Source organism: Mobula birostris, chromosome 10, assembly GCF_030028105.1.
Source record: "Mobula birostris isolate sMobBir1 chromosome 10, sMobBir1.hap1, whole genome shotgun sequence".
NCBI lineage: Eukaryota > Metazoa > Chordata > Chondrichthyes > Myliobatiformes > Myliobatidae > Mobula > Mobula birostris.
Genome location: NC_092379.1, coordinates 15811043 through 15832869, shown reverse-complemented (window position 1 = coordinate 15832869; position 21827 = coordinate 15811043). Strand labels below are relative to the sequence as shown.

The window sequence follows — 21827 nt, the reverse complement described above, 5'->3', positions numbered from 1 at the left end:
ACCTTGCGGGGGGGGGTGTTATGGACTAGAGGGACCCAGGAGTACAAGTCTGGGCTGAAACCAGTGTAACGGGTAGACAGCGTGGTGAAGACGACCTTTGGCACACTGACCTTCAGTCAGGTCACTGAGTACAGAAGTTGTAAAGTTACGATGCAGTGATTGGTGAGATAGCACTTCGGAGTTCTGGTCCTCATGTTTATTAAACTAAAAAGAGGCGGAAAAGATGTTGCCTGGACTTGGGGGCCTGAGTTACAAGAAGGGGTTGCATAGACTAGGACTTTATTCCCTGGAATGTAAGAATTTGAGGGTTCACTTGCTACTAGGAACTAGAAATTTCATCAACAGATGAAATCACTGCAGCTCAAAGCCACATTGATAATTCATTTTACAAGGCCACTTCACATCAAATTATGAGTGTGCCAAGCAGGCAAGTCACTCCTGCCCCCCTAAACACAGCGACAGGATACAACCAGATGGGCACGTGGCTTAAGCTTGCATTGGAGGAAATCGACAACCAAAATGGTTAGTGGTGCTCTGCTGCTATGTCTTTCTGCAACACTTCTTACGTGCACTAGTCTCTAATAGTTACAAAACCAATACAAGAAACACAGAATCTTTAGCTTTCAAAAAAAATCTGTTGGTGTCCAGAATGGAAGATCTAGTCAAAGTCATCTGGGGAATCAAAAATTGCCATCTGATATTCTCATCCCATCAACAATAACATAATACCGTTTTTTTTGTGTGTGTTTTTGGAATGATTTTATACCTTTAAAAGTTTCTCTATAATTCTTCCATCAAGTTTATAATGCTAAATAGATCATTAAAGGGTAGTTATTTTTAATTTAACCCTTTAAGCCAGCAGAAAAATAACTGGAATTCTGAGAAAATTAAAAGAAATAGAAACATTTGACCTTTGCATATGATCTGTATTGAGAAGCCATGGTTCACCTCACCAATTCCTCAAACAATAGAGAAAAATAGAGGGTATGGGTAACCAGAGGTAATTTCTAAAGTAAGTATATGTTTGGCACAACATTGTGGGTCAAAAAGCCTATATTGTGCTAACAACAGGAATTCTGCAGATGCTGGAAATTCAAGCAACACACATCAAAGTTGCTGGTGAACGCAGCATCTCTAGGAAGAGGTACAGCCGACGTTTCAGGCCGAGACCCTTCGTCAGGACTAACTGAAGGAAGAGTGAGTAAGAGATTTGAAAGTGGGAGGGGGGAGGGGGAGATCCAAAATGATAGGAGAAGACAGGAGGGGGAGGGATGGAGCCAAGAGCTGGAGAGGCGATAGGCAAACGGGATATGAGAGGATCACAGGACAGGAGGCCCAGGGAGAAGGAAAAGCGGGGGGAGGGGTGCTGTAGATTTCTATGTTTCTATTACAACAGATATCCTCATGCTTTCCCAACATGATAGGTGACCATTCAGCTTAACAAGTCTGTGCCTGCTCTCAAAAGGATCCCATTCTCCCACTTACTTTCCTGTAAACTTATCTCTCATTTGGTCATAAGCACCTCTCCATTTCCCTTATCACCCACCTATATCATGGATGATTTAGATTGGCCATTAGACCAACCTTTGAGATGTGGAAGGAAACTGAAATCTGAGGAAATCCCACACAGCACAGGGAGAACATGGAATCTCCATATACAGACAACACGTGGAGTGTTTGTTCTGTATTTTGAATCACTGAGCATACTGGTAATACTCTATACTGACAGTATCCTTAACATCCTGAATGATGTTATTTATTAAACATGTGAATATCTGTTAAATGCATGAAAGATCAATTGCAGTTAAGTACCCCACAGGCAGTTTAACAAAGTTATCTCTTATTATTTCCCATTCACTGTCCCATTTATGTCTGTTTTCCATGTATATTTTGGTTATGCTCTACGTTGATAATGACCATAAGATGTAGGAGCAGAATTAGGCCATCCAGCCCATCGAGTCTGCTCTGCCGTTCAATCATGCTGAAAATGAAAGATGACAGTCTACATACACCATGATTTTAATATACATTCGTTAGACATCAAAGTTACAACTCAACCCATACAATTTGTAAACTTTTATTTTGCTCAAGGCTTCTTCCTACGTTTGAGTACCAGCCAATGAAACTATTAGATTAACAAATGCTGGATTAATAAATAAATTATAGCTGTACTAAACATTTAAATTCATAGAGAGACAGTCACAGGGAGACAGGCAGTGTGGTAGATTACTAGTCATTATACATCGCCCCTAGTAAGTGATAGAATATGGTGGGAGTTGGTAAGAATGTGACAAAAATGTAAAATAGATTCATATCAGATTTGTGTCAATAGGTAGATAATAGTCAATGCTGCTCAGAGGGTCAATAGTCCCATTTCCATGCTGTATCAATGACTATAAAGCAAAACGCTTTAAAGTTACATACACTATCCTGAACATAGTTCAAATTCAGTGCCCTTTGCTATGTACCTAATGATCCAATGTGATAGTTGTCACAGATTCATAACATTGATAATAATCCAGCTCTTCTAATTACAACAGGCTATCCTTTTCATTTATATATTGTTAATATCAAAATACAAAGCTAAAAGAATTTTATTTTGAAGTCGGAGTATTTTTCTTTTAATTCAGAATGCATGGTGATATCTTTCAGAATTAAATGAGTTAACTTCAACAATTTGGGCATCAACAATTGTTCTCTGCTATTCCCAATCAACAAACCTCTCCACAAATTCTTCATTTTGTAATTCTCAGTTTTGTAATTCTATGATAACAGGTTGTCATAGCCGGGTGAGGTAGTGGGAATAAGCTCCCACTACCTATTAAATGCTCCCTATGGCTTGCGTCCTAACTAGCCTCTGACAACAAAGTTCAGCTCCTGGCCTTCATGTGTGGCTTAGCTACCAAGCCTAGCAAATCCATTTCTAAGCAAAGTTGGGTTACTGGCACTTTTTTTAAAACCAGTTGTTTCTGTTAGATCAGGTTGGTCAGCCATGGTTAGGAGCTTACCTAGAAGGAAAACTTTAATCTCAAACCTCTGCTGCTTTGTGGCTATACCTATTCATGGGGAAGGTCTCGGAAGTAAACCCCAATGAAAATTCCAGAGCTGGACTCCCTAAGGCAGTTCTGTGTTGAGTTCGATACAGACTGGCAATTCCTGTGACACCACAGGTGCCAAATTGTATCAGTCTCTGTCATTCCTTTGGATTCCTCAGCTGCATGGAGAGGGGAAACCTGCTGCATGGGTATCAGATGCTCTCCATATTGTACTGCCCTGGCTTGAATTATCATGTAGACAGCTAGAACATAATATCCATGGTTGAACCCGACCAAAAGAGGGCCTCACAATTTTCAGTGCACATACTATTGTGATACTTCAATCACAGATGAAATAAAACTGAAATATTTAACAAGTCAAATAAATTATATAGAGAGCTACCATTCGTCTATGATAGAATGCATATTTCAATTGCTTATACAACATACAATTAATGTTGTAACTTTAAACTAAATGTCACAGACTCTTTGTCAATTGTTTCAATACCTTGTGAATATTTTCATTCCACTATAACTTTCCACAATCAATATAATAAAAACTTTTAAAAACCAAATTGGGGTTCATTCAGTGCAGGACATTTCCCCTGTATTAAGATAACAGAATTAAAAAGAGTGAACTTGTAATTACACTATCTCATCCAATTTCGCAACCTACCTCATTGCCCTTTTCAACGGTGTTGGCCAGCATTTCCTGCAGAGCTCGTACAGAGAGTGACTGCTCCAGGACAAAGCTGCAGATTGCAAGGTCTGGAGGAACATTCTGTAAGTACAGAAGGGAGGCAAAATCAATGCTGTTCTTCATATAAATTAATTTGAAATAAATTTTTACATTGGTCATATTATTTATTCAATTAACCAATGAAAAATTAAAAATGAGCAGAAACTTTACGAAATAGAATTCAGCCCTTTGAGCCAATTCTGCTATTTCATCCTATGATTGAACCACTTTTCTATTCAATCACTTAAACCACGAATCCCTGTAGCAGAGACATAGAGCTGAAGAACATTACAGCACAGAAACAGGCCCTTTGGCCCATCTAGCCCATGCCGAACTGTTTGTATTAATCTGCCTATTTCCATTGATCTGCACCCACACCATAGCCCTCCATACCCCTCCCATCCATAATACCCATCCAAATTTCTCTCAAGTGTTGAGAGAACCCGCATCTGCCACTTCTGCTAGCAGCTTGTTCCACTCTCAGCATCCTGAGTGACGAAATTCCCCCTCACGTTCCCTTTATACATTTCACTTTTAACCCTTAACCTATGACCTCTAGTTCTAGTCTCCTCCAACCTCAGTGGAAAAAGTCTGCTTCATTCAACCCGATCTACAGCCCTCATAATAGTAATCTACCATTCTCAGCATTGAGCATACATAATGGTTAAGCATTCATAACTGTTGTGGTAGAGAATTTCAATGAATCTTCTCATAAAAATCCTATTCCCCCAGTTCCACACTATTTCTTGGAGAAAACAATCATGTCAGCTGTTTACTCATTTCCATAGATGCTGCCTGATTTGCTGAGTTCCTCCAGCATTTTGTGTGTGTTGCTCTGGTCATCCTATTTTTGTTACCATTATTGGATTTGACCTGATTTTTGTTGGGCAATCTTCCAAAAAGTCAACAGTTACCGTGCAGCTGCTGCAAAAAGCTAATTTTAATGGCATATCATGTTTGCATGTATATGACAGCAATATACTGTAACTTCTCAGCCAATAAGCGAACATATCCATATTTCACTCTACTGCTATAATTGGAATGTGACACTTCAATCAAAATTAAGTGTACAATATGAATTCTTCACTATAATAATTTTGACTGAGCAGATTTTTTGTATTTCATAATCAGTGCAATTACAGGTATTTAATGAGATATTATAGCATGATAAAAATATATTACATCATTGTAGCTTCCCATTGTGATTCCCAACAGTACTGCAAACATTATTAGACAGCTAAAGACCAGCTCTCCAGAATTACCTGTGCATAGAGCCAAGGTGTTATTGTACAATTACTCAAACATGAGGAAATCTGCAGATGCTGGAAATTCAAGCAACGCACACAAAATGCTGGTGGAACGCAGCAGGCCAGGCAGCATCTAATACAATTACTACAATCCATACAATTACTGATTTTTTGGAAGATTGCCTACATACTTACAGAGAGAAAAATAAATTCAATAAAGGTAATAGCTATTCAATTATTCCACTCTCAATGATCAGACTAATGGAAAATGCCATCGACAATACAATCAAGTGGACATGCAGTCATAGACTTCAACTCAGAAATGGGTCCTTTAGATCAACATATCCATCTTGTCCATCTGTGTTAATCTCATTTGTCCTCTTCAATGGTGTTGACCAGCATCTTCTGTAGTGCTTGTACAGGACATATTTTTCTGTGCCTTGCCTATTCAAACACCTGTTCAGCTGTCTCTTAAACATAGTGACTGTATTTGATTCAACCACCTCCTTTGGCAAACCACTCTGGATTTTCAGAAGGCCTTTGACAAGGTGCCACACATGAGGCTACTTAACAAGATAAGAGCCCATGGAATTACAGGAAAGTTACATACGTGGATAGAGCGTTGGCTGATTGGCAGGAAACAGAGAGTGGGAATAAAGGGATCCTATTCTGGTTGGCTGCCGGTTACCAGTGGTATTCCACAGGGATCAGTGTTGGGGCCGCTTCTTTTTATATTGAACATCAACGATTTAGATTATGGAATAGATGGCTTTGTGGCTAAGTTTGCTGACGATACGAAGATAGGTGGAGGGGCCGGTAGTGCTGAGGAAACGGAGAGTCTGCAGAGAGACTTGGATAGATTGGAAGAATGGGCAGTGAAGTGGCAAATGAAGTACAATGTTGGAAAGTGTATGGTTATGCACTTTGGCAGAAAAAATAAACGGGAAGACTATTATTTAAATGGGGAAAGAATTCAAAGTTCTGAGATGTAACTGGACTTGGGAGTCCTCGTACAGGATACCCTTAAAGTTAACCTCCAGGTTGAGTCAGTAGAGAAGAAGGCGAATGCAATGTTGGCATTCATTTCTAGAGGAATAGAGTATAGGAGCAGGGATGTGATGTTGAGGCTCTATAAGGCGCTGGTGAGACCTCACTTGGAGTACTGTGGGCAGTTTTGGTCTCCTTATTTAAGAAAGGATGTGCTGACGTTGGAGAGGGTACAGAGAAGATTCACTAGAATGATTCCGGGAATGAGAGGGTTAACATATGAGGAACGTTTGTCCGCTCTTGGACTGTATTCCTTGGAGTTTAGAAGAAGGAGGGGAGACCTCATAGAAACATTTTGAATGTTAAAAGGCATGGACAGAGTGGATGTGGCAAAGTTGTTTCCCATGATGGGGGAGTCTAGTACGAGAGGGCATGATTTAAGGATTGAAGGGCACCCTTTCAGAACAGAAATGCGAAGAAATTTTTTTAGTCAGAGGGTGGTGAATCTATGGAACTTGTTGCCACGGGCAGCAGTGGAGGCCAAGTCATTGGGTGTATTTAAGGCAGAGATTGATAGGTATCTGAGTAGCCAGGGCATCAAAGGTTATGGTGAGAAGGCAGAAGAGTGGGACTAAATAGGAGAAAATGGATCAGCTCATGATAAAATGGAGGAGCAGACTCGATGGGCCGAATGGCCTACTTCTGCTCCTTTGTCTTATGGTCTTATGGAAGTCATACTTCAAACAACAAAATATGCCTGTAGCTGTTTGAAGTCAATCAACCTGCCTTAGGACGTCTCTGCAGAAATTCCTCATGGCACTTTCCCAGACCCAACCACTTACAGCTGCTTCAACAATCGACTTCGATGTATCCCAAGATCAGAAATGGGGATCTTTTCAAAATTCAAGTTTCAAAATTATTGATTGTCATTCTTCAGAACACAAGTGTAAAGGGGAACAAAATGGTTGTTACTCCGGATCCAATACAGCATAAAAAAGCACAATAAGCATAAAGAACACAATAAAAAACGAAAGAAAATACAATGAATATAAATATAAAAGCAACCATGTAAAACACAATGTACAAGCATCTGTTATATACTGAGACTGATAATGCATACATAAAGTAACACCAGCTGACGTACATGTTGTAGTTGTGGTGGCGGGGGGGGGGGTGAGGGATGATGATTGCACAATACTCACTTCCACTTGCAACTCCTCAGCAAATGAAGAAGTTCACAACTGCATGCAGCAAGACCTCACCAGCATTTAGCGGCATGCAGAATTCATGGTACAAAAGTGTGGCTTGGACCAGTTGGATTGAAGGGCCTATTTCCATGCCGTACAACTCTAAGTTCCAGGAAGTGACCATCTCCATCAAGTCTAACCACCCACCACTAACATACAATTGTGATATCACACCAAAAGAATTACATTATAAAATATTATATTCATTTTATAATTATATAATTATAAAACTACTATAAAATTTTTCTCCAAATTTGAGGAAGGACATTCTTGATATGGAGGGAGTGCAACGTAGGTTCACGAGGTTAATTCCCGGGATGGCGGCAATGTCATATGTTGAAAGATTGGAGCGACTGGGCTTGTATACACTGGAATTTAGAAGGATGAGAGGGGATCTGATTGAAACATATAACATTATTAAGTGATTGGACACGCCAGAGGCAGGAAACATGTTCTCGATGTTGGAGAGTCCAGAACCAGAGGCCACAGTTTAAGAATAAGGGGTAGACCATTTAGGACAGAGTTGAGGAAAAACTTTTTCACACAGAGGGTTGTGGTTCTGTGGAATGCTCTGCCTCAGAAGGCAGTGGAGGCCAATTCTCTGGATGCTTTCAAGAAAGAGTTAGATAGAGCTCTTAAAGATAGCGGAGTCAAGGGATGTGGGGAGAAGGCAGGAAAAGGGTACTGATTGTGGATGATCAGCCATGATCACAGTGAATGGCAGTGCTGGCTCGAAGGGCCGAATGGCCTACTCCTGCACATTCTCTATTGTCTATTATTGTCTAAACCAATTTATGCAGCTGCTCCAATTGAGATTTTGATCAATGGTGACCCTTCTCAGCACTCTGGGAGTTCACCATTGACCAATATCTCAATTGGAGCAGCTGTATAAATTATTATGATCAGAAAGACAGGAGAAAAGCTGAATACCTTGTGGTGTATAATCTACCTCCTGATACTTCAAATTGTTTTCACCACCTTGTAAGTCAAAGATGTGATAATGCTCTGTAACTGCCTACAGGATCCTCTGCAATTTTTGCTTTGTAGGGCAAGGACCTAAACCGGGGCACAGCCACTTTTGGAAGGACAGAGAGGATCTTGCATAGGTCAAATGGATGAGTCTGTTTGCAGGTAGAGCAAAACTGGTGAGTGGAAGAGTTTTAAAAGTGCAGTACTACAGTCTACGGATAGCATGTTCCTGTTAGGGTGAAGCATATCTGTTATGTTAAGTGAAACCTTGCTGTCAAGAAGTATTGAGGCTTTGGTCAGGAAAAACAAGGCATAAATTAGGTGTACGACTATTCTCAAAAGGGAAACCAAGAAACAAAAAGAGGGCATGAGACGGGTCTGATAGGCAAGTTTAAGGCAAATCTCAAGAGATTTTACCGGCATATTGAGAGTAAAGTGATAGCTAGGGAGAGAATAGGTTCCCTTGAAAATCAGCATAGTCGTCTAAATGTTGAACCACAAGAATAGGATGAGAATCTTTAAGTACTTCTCATCAGTTTTAACTCTGAAGAATATCATGGATGTTAAGGAATTGAGGGAAGTGAGTTCTGATGTCGTGGACCATGTACAAACTATTCGTGCCCTTAAAATTTATTAAGTTGAACATATCCCCAGGACTTGACCAAGTGCATCCTTGGACCTTTTGGGAAGCTAGAGAAGTAATTGTGGAGGTCCTTGCAGAGATAATTGCTTCATCAGTAGATCCAGGTGAAGCTCCAGAGGGTGGCCAATCTTGTACCATTATTTAAATCAAATCCAGCAGTGGGAGAAGATGGCGGCACAATGCAGCTCGCAGCGGCCTCTCCGGTGGTGATGTCTGTTATTTGTCAGGTAGGGTGCCATGCACAATCCTGATTTGATGGAGACAGACATGAGAGCACAGAAGAATATCTGGTGAAACTTCTGAAATGCCTGCTTCGCTGCTGCTGCTACTGTGTGGTCCAGAATCTCCAGAGGAGAAGGTCCCAAGTCCTCAGCTTTGCTTGTTGCTCAGTGGCCGGGGTGGGGTCAAAGCACTCGGCAGAAGATGGTGCTCGGAGAGGCTGGTCGGAGGCTTGAAGTTTTTGGATGGACTCAGAGTCCGCTGCGGTCGGGTGCTTTCAGTGGTGCTGCATCAGCAAGTTGGCGGCGCTTGGAGGTTCACAGCAGGGAGAGTTCCTCCCTTCTGCTGCCTGCGAGAGACGATGAGTCTATCGGGACTTTGAGACTTTTTTTACCGTGCCCATGGTCTGCTCTTTATCAAATCATGGTATTGCTTTGCACCTGTTGTAACTATATGTTATAATTATGTGGCTTTGTCAGTTTTAGTCTTGGGTTGTCTTGTGTCTTGTGTTTTCTTGTGATATCATTCTGGAGGAACGTTGTATCATTTTTTAATGCATGCATTTCTAAATGACAATAAACGAGGACTGAGTGTCCTTGTAATCTAAAAAAAAAGGGCAACAAAGACAAGCCAGGGAACTATAGTTTAGTGAGTTTGACATCCAGTGATGGATAAATTACTTGAGGGGATGCTGAGGGACAGGATCTACCAACCTGTTGATAGACAAACTCTCATTAGAAATACTTGGCATAGGTGTGTGCGTGTGCGTGCGTGCATGCATGCACGGAACAATGGACAGAGTCTATGTGGACTTCAGCAAGGCTTTCAACAAAGTCTTGCATGAAGGAGGGTCAGGGAGGTTAGATAAGGGATTCAGCGGGAATTACCAATGTGGATTCATAATTGGCTTTATGTTAGGAAGCTGACAGTGATGGTGGAAGGTTGTTTCTCAGACTGCAATATATCCTGCAATATGCCACAGGGATCTGTGCTTGGACCTTTGTTGTTCATTATTTATATAAGTGCCTGGTTGAGAATGTACAAGGCATGGTTAGTAAGTTTTCAGATAATAATAAAGTAGGTAGAAATACAGATACTGAAGAAAGTTATCAAAAGTAACAAGAAAATCTTGATCAGATAAGTAAATGGGCTGAGGAATGGCAAATGGTGTTCAATTCAGACATATGCAAGGTGTTTCATTCTGGGAATTCAAACCAGAGTAGGCTATATGCAGTTAATGGTCATGCCACAAGAGTGTTGTGGACCTTGTTCACTAAAAATGGTGTCACAGTTAAATAGTGTGGTGAAGTCAGGGCACCAAGTACAAGAGTTAGGATGCTAGTTCTTGTTGTACAAGATGTTGGTGAGGCCACACTTAGATTATTATATAGTTTTAGGAGGGATATCATTAAGCAAGAATGAGTTCAAAGAAGATTTACAAGAATATTATCAAGACCTGAGGGCCTGAGACAGCGCCAGTTGGGCAGGCTATGACTTTATTCCTTGGAGCATACAATAAAGATAAAGATTAGCTTGCCACATGTATCAAAATATACAGTGAAATGCTTTGAGGATGTGCTGGGAGCAGCCCACAAGTGTGCCATGTTTTTGTGCCAACATAGCATGCACATAACTTACTTACCCTTACTAACCATATGACTTTGGAATAAAAAGAACCAAAACTAGAAAGCATAGGTCTTAAGGTGAGAGAAAAAAGATTTGAAAAAGAATCATGGGGCAACTTCTTTATACAGAACCTAGTGCATATATGGAATGAGTTGGAGAGAAAGCAGTTGATACAGGTACAATAACAGGCATATGGTGTGGGCAGGTGGCCAAGTGGTTAAGGCATTCGACTAGCGACCTGAAGGTCGTGAGTTCGAGCCCCAGCCGAGGCAGCGTGTTGTGTCCTTGAGCAAGGCACTTAACCACACAGTGCTCTGTGATGACACTGGTGCCAAGCTGTATGGGTCCTAATGCCCTTCCCTTGGCAACATCGGTGTCATGGAGAGGGGAGACTTGCAGCATGGGCAACTGCCAGTCTTCCATACAACCTTGCCCAGGTTTGCACCCTGGAGAGTGAAGACTTTCCAGGCGCAGATCCATGGTCTCGCAGGACTAACAGATGCCTTTAAACAGGCATATGGATAGGAAAGGTTTAGAAACATGCAGTCAAACATAAACAGATGGGACTGGCTTAAGTGAACATGTTGGTCAGCATGGATAAGTTGAGCCAAAGAGCCTGTTTCTGTACTGTATTACTCTGAACTCTGTAACAGCAACAAGTCTCCCACAACACTCATTCTCAATCATGTTTTATGGTCCTAGGAAGCTCAACACCATCTAGGACAAAAAAATACTCATTTCCTCCACCACTGATGCAACAAGTGGGCTTCAAGCATCGCGAGCACTCATTTGTTTGGCTGAGGTGGCAAGAGGTTTAAAAAGAGCTCAGAGCCTTTCAGAACTTTGTAGTAGACTTCAATCATAAATATCTATTAGGCACTTGGCAAAGGCCAATAAGAAGAAGCAAGATGTGATTAGAGCAGCCATTGTTGAAGCAGATAGTGCTAGAGTGGTCAGGCTTTGGCAATAAAGGGCGAAAGCCAAGGTAAGTTTCTGGTAAGCTTTTATCTTTCTTTGTCTGTTAGTACATAGCTAGTGTGGTGAGAATGGGTGCAGAGTTAGTGGTATGTTCTTCGTGTGAGAACTGTGAACTCTGGGAGACCTCCGGTCTCTCTGATAACTACACCTGCTTGAAGTCCATCATGCTGCTGCTCCTTAGAGACTATGCTCAGGAACTGGAGTTGTGGCTCAGTGACCATCAGCTCATGTGGGAGAATGACGAGGTGATAGATGGGCGATACAGGAAGGTATCACCCCAAAGTTATAGGAGGCAGGTAGCCCTATGGCCATTCCCTCAATAATATGTATACCACTTTGGATACTGTTGGTGGGGTGGGGGGATGGTGGAATGACCTACAAGGGAACTGGAGTAATAAGGCTGAGCAACACACATAAAAGTTGCTGTTGAACACAGCAGGCCAGGCAGCATCTCTAGGAAGAGGTACAGTCAACGTTTTGGACCGAGACCCTTAGTCAGGACTGAGGATAAGGCTGAGGATGGGGCAGTTGGTAGCGAGCCTGCGAAGAACAGGCAGATGGTAAGGCAATATTGCAGTGAGTGGGATGAGTTGAAGTGTAACATGGGGGCAAAATTGAAAAAGGTATTGAATATATGAAAGATGGTGTTATATTTGAATGTATACAGTATATGGAATAAGGAAGACTATCTTGTAGTGCAGTTAGAGATTGGCAGGAATAACATTGTGGGCTTCACTACTGAAAGAAAATCATAGTTGGGAGCTTGACATTTAAGGATAGGTATTGTTTCGAACAGATACACGTAGGCAAAGGGGGTGGGGAGTCTCTGCTAGTAAAAAGTGATATCAAATCCTTAGAAAGAGGTGACATACTGTAGGATCAGAAGATGTAGAACCCTTGTTGGTAGAGTTAAGAAACCTTGTTGGTAGAGTAAAAGAACCCTTCTGGGGGTTAAATACAGGCCTCTGAACAGCAGTCAGGATGTGTGGTACAAATTACAATTGGAAATAGAAAAGGCATATAATAAGGAAATTACAAAGGCATGAGAGTGGAACTGGCCAAAGTTGATTGGAAGGGGACAGTAGCAGTGATGATGGCAGGACAGCAATGGCTGGAGTTTCTAGGAGCAATCTGGAAGGTGCAGGATAGATACTTCCCAAAGAAGAAGTAGTATTCTAATGGAAGGATGAGGCAACCACAGCTGACAAGGGAAGTCAAAGTCAGAATAAAAGCAAAAGAGCAAATATAGTAAAAATTAGTGGGAAATTTCAAATATCACTCCACTCTTTAAGAAGTGAGGGAGGCAAAAGAAAGGAAATTTGGAGCCAGTTAGCCTGACTTCAGTGGTTGGGAAGATGTTGGAGCCCATATTGAAGATAAAGTTTCAGGGTACTTGGAGGCGCTTGAAAAAGTAAGTCAAAGACATGTGGCTGCTAAACAAAATAACAGCCTATGGTATTACAAGAAAGATAATAACTTAGTACAAGATTGGCTGACTGGCATGTGGAAAAGAATAGGAATAAAGGGGGTCTTTTCTGGTTGGCTACCGGTGACTAATGGTGTTCTGCAGGGGTTGATATTGGGACTGCTTCTTTTCACATTATATGTCAATGATTTCGATGAAGGGATTGATGGTTTTGTGGCCAAGCTTGTGAATGATACAAAGATGGCTGGAAAATGGGCTGAAAATAGCAGATGGAATTTAATGCAGTATGAAGTGTTACACTTTGGAAGGACCAATCGGGGGAGGCCTTACATAATGAATGGTAGGACAGGGAGGAGTGCAGTAGAACAAAATGTTATGGGAATCCAGGTCAATAATTCATTGAAAGTGGCAGCACAGGTAGACAGGGTCATAAAGAAAGCTTTTGACACATTGGCCTTCATAAATCAAAGTATTGAGTACAATTGAACAGATTAGGACTTCATTCCTTGAAACATTTTTAGACTGAGTGGAGATTTGACAGATGTATATAAAATTATGAGGGATATAGATAGGGTAGATGTAAGCAGGCTTTTTCCACTAAGGTTGGGTGAGACTACAACTAGAGGTTATGGGTTAAGGGTGAAAGGTGAAATGTTTAAGTGCAAAATGAGGGAAAACATCTTCACTCAGAGGGTCGTGAGAGTGAGCTGCCAGCGACAAGTGGTGAATGTGAACTCGATTTCAATGTTAAACAGAAGTTTGGATCGGTACATAGATGAGAGGGGTATGGAGGGTTATGGTCCAAGTACAGTTCAATTGGAATACGCAGTTTAAGTGGTTCAGCACATACTAGATGTGCCAAAAGGCCCATTTCTGTGCTGTACTTTTTCATGATACTATGACTCCAGAACTCAGAATAGTATGATTTGATAAATTCATTAATGCAAAGGCATAATCCCAGGATAAAGTAGCTGTAAAATAAAAATCTCCTCAAAACACACATTAACTACTCTGCTCAATACTGGATAAAATTTCAGGTTAATTATTATGTAAAGTAAAATACCTTTGCATTTGAGGTTGGTTCAAGGAAACAGAGTCGATTTCCAAATCCTTCAGCAGCAAGGCAGAGCTTAATTTGTGATTTGACAATGCTTGTGGTACATTGAAGAACTACCTCATCATCCTATCAAAGAGAAAAGAGAATGCTGTATTAAAAAAATCTATAGCATAGGTACTTTATAAGCAATTTGTCATACTGTCATAGCAAATCAGCAATATTTGTAACAAAGTTTAAGAGGGTGATGGCACCTAACAGCAACTCCTTCACTTGCATCTTCGGAAACAGCTCTATTTCTATCTTTAATATCTGTAATTTTTCTTTTCAGGGTTCTTTTGAAGACCTGGAGTTACACACTGACTTTGGTACTTTGCGGAAATGGCACCCGCAACTGGCCACTTTTCGATATGCCAAGGACACAGCCTAGAAGACTGGCATGACTTCAGGGTACCGGATTTTTGTGGCTCTGGAGGCCGCGCAGACTCAAGGTCGGTGCCGCCGCCTGGTGCATCGTGGGAGATAGAAGATCAAAAGCAGCGACCCGGCTGCTGGCTGTATACCCAGAGACCCGAGTTCTTTGGGCACAGAGCTCGGAAAAAGCGACGCAACAGACTTTTAACACCATAAATCAGTGAATTGTTTTGTTATGTCTCCCCTCTCACTGTGAAACGGGGACACCTCTTTTTCCCTTATTAGGGAAAGAGAGAGCCTGTGGTATGTCAAATTACCAGGAGAATGAGTAGTCTTTGGGGTACTGCAAGCCTGTGTCTTTATTGATGCCTTGTTGCACACTTGAGTGCTCGGTGGGGGACACTGATGCTTTTCTACTGGTGGCGGTGGGGAGGGGGTTGTTGCTTTGCTGCTGCTTACGCATGGAAGTGGGGAGCTGGTGGGGGGTTTGGAGTTCTAACATTTAACTGTCATTCATTCTTTGGGGCACTCCTCTGTTTTTGTGGATGTTTGCGAAGAAAAATAATTTCAGGATGTATATTGTATACATTTCTCTGACATTAAATGTACCTATTGAAAGCTAGTTAAGTCATCAAACATGCTCTAGAAGGAAAAACCTGCAAAAGGGGTGAATACAGCCCAATTCATCACAGGAAAATGCCTCCCCACTTCTGAACATATCTACAAAAAGTGCTGCCAGAAGAAAGCATCATTATGGACCCCCACCATCCAAGCCATACTCTCTCCTCACTGCTATCAGAAAAAGACAAAGGAACCTTAGGTCCAATACCACCAGGTTCTGGGGTAGTTAATACCCTTCAACCATCAGGCTCAGAATCAGAATTAATATCACCGGATATGTCATGAAATTTATTAGCCCCTGAACCAGCATGGATATCTTCACTTATCTCAACACTGAACTGATTATTGAACACAACTTTGGAATCACTTTTAAGGGCTCTACAACTCACGTTCTCAATTTTATTTATTTACTTATTTTTTATTACTGTTTCTTTTTGTATTTGCACCATTTGTCAGTCTTTGTGTGTAGCTTTTCATTGTTCTACTGTGAATGCCTGCAAGAAAATGAATCTCAGGGTAGTATTTGAAACATAGGAACATAGAAAATAGGTGCAGGAGTAGGCCATTCGGCCCTTTGAGCCTGCATCGTCATTCAGTATGATCATGGCTGATCACCCAACTCAGAACCCTGTAGCAAGCCCTCCCTCCATACCCTCTGATCCCCCAGCCACAAGGGCCATATCTAACTCCCTCTTAAATACAGCCATCGAACTGGCCTCAACTATTTCCTGTGGCAGAGAATTCCACAGATTCACCACTCTCTGTGTGAAGAAGTTTTTCCTCATCTCGGTCCTAAAAGGCTTCCCCTTTATCCTCAAACTGTGACCCCTCGTTCTGGACTTCCCCAACATCGGGAACGATCTTCCTGCATCTAGCCTGTCCAATCCCTTTAGGATTTTATACGTTTCAATAAGATCCCCCCTCAATCTTCTAATTTCCAACGAGTATAAACCTAGTCGATCCAGTCTTTCTTCATATGAAAGACATGCCATCCCAGGAATCAATCTGGTGAACCTTCTTTGTACTCCCTCTATGGCAAGGATGTCTTTCCTCAGATTAGGGGACCAAAACTGCACACAATACTCTAGGTGTGGTCACACCAAGGCCTTGTACAACTGCAGTAGTACCTCCCTGCTCCTGTACTCGAATCCTCTTGCTATAAATGCCAGCATACCATTCGCCTTTTTCACTGCCTGCTGTACCTGCATGTCCACTTTCAATGACTGGTGTATAATGACACCCAGGTCTCGTTGCACCTCCCCTTTTCCTAAACAGCCACCATTCACATAATAATCTGTTTTCCTGTTTTGGACACCAAAGTGGATAACCTCACATTTATCCACATTAAATTGCATCTGCCATGAAATTGCCCACTCACCCAACCTATCCAAGTCACACTGCATCCTCTTAGCATCCTCCTCACAGCTAACACTGCCGCCCAGCTTCGTGTCATCCGCAAACTTGGAGATGCTGCATTTAATTCCCTCATCTAAGTCATTAATATATATTGTAAACAACTGGGGTCCCAGCACTGAGCCTTGCGGTACCCCACTAGTCACTGCCTGCCATTCTGAAAAGATCCCGTTTATTCCCACTCTTTACTTCCTGTCTGCTAACCAATTCTCTATCCACATCAATACCTTACCCCCAATACCGTGTGCTTTAAGTTTGCAGACTAATTTCCTGTGTGGGACCTTGTCAAAAGCCTTTTGAAAATCCAAATATACCACATCCACTGGTTTTCCCCTATCCACTCTACTAGTTACATCCTCAAAAAATTCTATGAGATTCGTCAGACATGATTTTCTTTTCACAAATCCATGCTGACTTTTGCCTCGCTTTCCTACAAATGTACAGTGCATGAGCTACAAGCGCCTCAACTGTTCCTGCATTTGCAAAAGGTCATAGCTACTGAGGTCATTGCTACTAAACTGGTTACTCCTTTGTCCCCACCCTACCACTGGTAACTGATTATCAAGCATAATCCAACCAAACTTGCATGCTAACGCTGGGAATTCAAACTGGGATTGTTGTTTTGTTAATTATATTTGCCCAGATATTCATTATGAACAAGAAAGAGTGTAAATCTTCCATGATTATGGTTTCCCTTACACTTCATCAGAACGACTGTCGTGGTTCAAGAAGGCACCTTGAGGGCAATTGTGGATATTAATAAACCTTGGCTTTGCTAGCAACACCCAGGTTTTAAAATAACTAGAAGTCCATTCTTAAGAAGTTGATCAATAACAGAAAGTACTGTTAATAGTTAGTGATAAATTCGCCCATCCTGTATCACATTCATCCAAAAATATGTTTTTTTAATCTCTGCTGAAGGCTAATATACCTGACCAGCACTTATTGCACACCCCATTTCGCTGAGGGAACAATGTTGATACCAAGACCCATTGTTAACTTTATATTTATACCATTAATTATCTACCTGTGAATCTTCAACGGCGGGAGGAGAGACAGCAGCGCGCCGCGCGTGCGCAGCCCTCTGGTGAAAAAATGATATTGTATCCGTTAAATAGGGGCCGTGGACAATTCTGATTTGAATGAGACAGCCGTGAAAGCACAGAGCAACATCTGGAGAAATTTCTGAAATGCCAGTTCGCTGCTGTTGTTACTGCGCGGTCGGGAAACTTCCGGAGGGGAGGCCTCAAAATCCCCGGCTTTGCCTGCTGTTGGCGACCGAGATTGAGGTCGAATCGTTCGGATAGAGATGGTGCTCGGTACTCGGTGTCGGAGAGCTGATCGGAGGCTCGAAGTTTTCGGATGACTCAGAGTCGGTCTGTGGTCGGGGCATGGCAGGGAGAGTTTTTCTTCCTTCTCCCGTCTGCATGAGATGTGGGACATTTGAGAGACTTCGAACTTTTTACTGTGCTCATGGACTTCTTCATCAAGTTATGGTATTGTTGCACTGTTGTAACTATATGTTATAATTATGTGGTTTTGTTAGTTTTTTTTTAGTCTTGGTCTGTCTTGTGTTTTGTGATATCACACCGGAGGAAATATTGTATCATTTCTTAATGCATGTATTACTAAATGGCAATAAAAGAGAACTGCGTGTCTTCATAATATAAAATTGTTTTCCAAATTATTAATTTTTTTGAAGAAACATAATTGTATCTCAGAGCAAGCGTGTCCTGGCAGAAAGAGATTTTAATTCCTCAGCCTTACATCCATGCATCTTCGTGTGATCCTCACAGATCAACAAAAAATTTGGAAATTTGGGTAATACAAAGTCACCAGAATCAGGTTTAATATCACCGACATATGCTGTGGGATTTGTTAACTTAGTGGCAGCCGTACAATGCATGGTTATATAGAAAAAAAAGTAAATAAATTACAATAAGCATATATATGTACATTAAATAATTAAATTTAAGATTGTACAAAAACAGAAATAATATTAAAGAAGTGAGGTAGTGTTCATGGGTTCAAAGTCCATTTACTAGTCAGATGGCAGAGAGGAATAGAGAAAGTTGAGAAGGACCACACTGAATTATACAAAATACGATGGACATTGCTTTTCTCCAGAACCAAAGGGAATAGGTTTAAGGTAAGGGGAGGGAAGTTTAAAGGGGTTCTGAAGATTTTTTTTTTCACCCAGGTGCTCAAAATCTGGAATGAATTATCAGAAAGGGTAGTGGGGGGAGATACACTCACATAATGCTAACCAAATTTGCTAATGGCACTACATTGATTGGCCTAATCTCAAACAATACCGAGGTTGCCTACAGGGAAGAAATCATCTCTCTGACACAGTGGTGTCAAGAAAACACCCTCTCCCTCAATGTCGCAAAAACAAAGAAGCTGGTTGTGGATTACAGGAGGAATGGAGATAGGCTAACCCCTATTGACATCAATGGATCTGGGGTTGAGAGGGTAAACAGCTTTAAGTTCCTCGGCATCCACTTCACCGAGGAACTCACGTGGTCTGTATATACCAGCTGTGTGGTGATAAAGGCACAACAGCGCCTCTTTAACCTCAGGTGGTTGAGGAAGTTTGGTTTGGGCCCCCAAATCACAAGAACTTTCCACAGGGGCACAATTCAGAGCATCTTGACTGGCTGCATCACTGCCCGGTATGGGAACTGTACTTCCTTTAATCGCAGGGCTCTGAAGGGTGGTGCGGAAAGCCCAGCACATCTGTAGTTGTGAACTTCCCATGATTCAGGACATTTGCAAAGACAGGTGAGAACAAAGGACCCGAAGGATCATTGAGTATCCGAGTCACCCCAACCACAATCTATTCCATCTGCTGCCATCCGGGAAACGGTACAGCAGCATAAAAGGCAGGACCAACAGGCTCCAGGACAGCTTCTTCCACCAGGCCATCAAACTGATTAACTCACGCTGATTTGAGTGTATTTCTATGTTATACTCACTGTTCTATTTATTATTATAAATTACTGTGAGTACACATTGCACATTTAGACGGAGATGTAACGTCAAGATTTTTACTCCTCATGTATGTGAAGGAAGTAAGAAATAAAGTCAATTCAATTCAATAATGTAAGTATATAGATGAGTATTTGAAAACACCATGGCATCAAAGGCTCAGAACTCAATGTTAGGAATGGGATTAGTGTAGAGAGGAACTTAATGGACATTGGAAACCCAGTGGGTAGAAGGGCCAAATTCCATATTGTATGATGCAATGTGTTTTGGCATGATTCAATTCCAACTGGACAATGCTTGTGAGGCCTGCACTGTTTAAAGGCAAGCTGCTGAGCAGTTCACACGTCAGCAAGTGGAAATCATCTCCGTTAAGCTTCTTTTAAGTTACCTATTTTCACTGTTCTCCATTGGCTTCCCGCCACATGGTAACAACCCACACCCACTAACTTGTAGCTTTTGCACACTCATCAATTTGCCAACCCAATGTTTTCCTTCTAGAACACAGACAGTACAGGCCCTTCCGCCCACGATGTTGTGACAACTTTTTAACCTAATCCGAGATCAATTTAACCTTTCCCTCCCATATAGCCTTACAATTACATTTTATTCATGTACCAATTAGTCTTTTAAATGATCCTAATACTTCTGTCTGTTCTACCACCCCTGGCAGTGCATTTCGTGCACTTGTCAGTATCTGTGTAAAAATAAAACCTCTGACTTCCACTCCATAATTTCCTCCCATCATCTTAAAATTATGTCCTCTCGTATTAGCCACTGCTGCTCTGGGAAAAGGGCATTGGTTGTTCACTCTATCTATGCTTTTTATCATCTTATATATCTCTATCAAGTCACATCTCATCCTCCTTCATTTCAAAAAGAAAATCCCTAGCCTGGTCTACCTTTCCTCATAAGACATGCTCTCTAATCCAGACAGCATCTTGGTAAATCTCGTCCGCACCCTCTCTAAAGTTTCCACATCCTTCCTATAACAAGGTGACTAGAACTGAACACTATACACCAAGTGTGGTATTATGAGTTTTAAAAAGCTCCAACATTACCTCACAACTTATGATGACCAAAGCACCACAACCTTCTTAACCACCCTATTATCTTTGAGGGACCCAGGGATGAGGACCCCAACATCCCTCTATTGCTTAACACTGCTAAAAGTCCAGCCGTCAACCTTGTACTGTGCAAGTTTGACCTTCCAAAGTGAATCTCTTCACACTTTTCCGGTTTGAAATCCATTTGCTACTTCTCAGTCCAGCTCCGCATCCTATCAATGTCCTGTTGTAGCCTATGACAGCCTTTTACACTATCTACAACACCATCTGCAAACTTCCTTAAATCAGTCAGTCAGTCAGTCAGTCAGTCAGTGGGTACCATCCTGAATCCGGAGTTGGTGGCTATGCACCTCCACCTTCTTCGATCTTGCGACAGCACCGAGTACAGCCTCTCCTCCAGTTTGTTCTCGCTGGCCGCCTTGGCACCGCCTGCCACCGCCCCCACCGAACTTGAGCCCGAGGCCATATCGGCCTCCAGCCGCGGCCGCTTCTTCGAGCTCGGCCCTTCCTTAGGCGGAGGCCCTGGGCAGGTCCAGGCACACGGTGCAGCGCCCAAGTTCATCATGTCTCTTCTAACTAGGTGCATAGCATACGATTCATAGATACATGGTGAGGCTTTAATCTCTTCCACGGAAGATGGCCGTTGGCTCACAAGGAGCTCATCCGTCCTTTGTCAGGTCTTGTTTTTTTCAGTCCTGCTGGGTGTCCTCACACCCTCCTCACTAGACTAAGTCCGGTGGGGGAGCCGGCCCAAGCTGCTGACCACTCGACCATGGCCCCCAGCCGAGCACCGGGCGCCCACCCCCCGCCAAATCTCTCTGAGCACCCGGCGCCCGACCGAAAAACCATGGTCGAGCGGCCGGCGACCAAACCGGAAGTAATTATACAAAACACAAAGGGGAATGTTCATAAAACAGATCCCTGAGGAACATCACCAGTCACAGACCTCCAAGCAGAATACACTCCATCTACAACCACCCTCTGCCTTCTATGTGCAAGCAAATTCTGAATCCATACAGCCAAAGGGATAACATGTGCCATCTCCTATCTTCTGGTACCCCTCCTCTGGCCTGTGAAGACACAAAGATCATTGACAAAGGAGCAGCAAACCCTTCTCTCATTTCCCATAGTAATCTGGGGTGGATCTCATCCAG

General features: G+C 42.1%; 1 protein-coding gene across 5 annotated transcripts in view; it reads right to left on the bottom strand.

Annotated features, from left to right (window-relative positions):
- The window catches only part of LOC140203840 (ryanodine receptor 1-like), a 575532-nt gene that overhangs the window by 517576 nt on the left and 36129 nt on the right, over positions 1 to 21827 (bottom strand). For all 5 annotated transcript variants that reach the window (XM_072269965.1, XM_072269967.1, XM_072269966.1 and 2 more), the window contains exons 2-3: positions 14180 to 14299; positions 3712 to 3816 (exon numbers count right to left, since the gene is read on the bottom strand). In XM_072269965.1, the coding sequence (XP_072126066.1) occupies positions 3712 to 3816; positions 14180 to 14299 (225 nt within the window). The remainder of the gene's footprint in view (positions 1 to 3711; positions 3817 to 14179; positions 14300 to 21827) is intronic.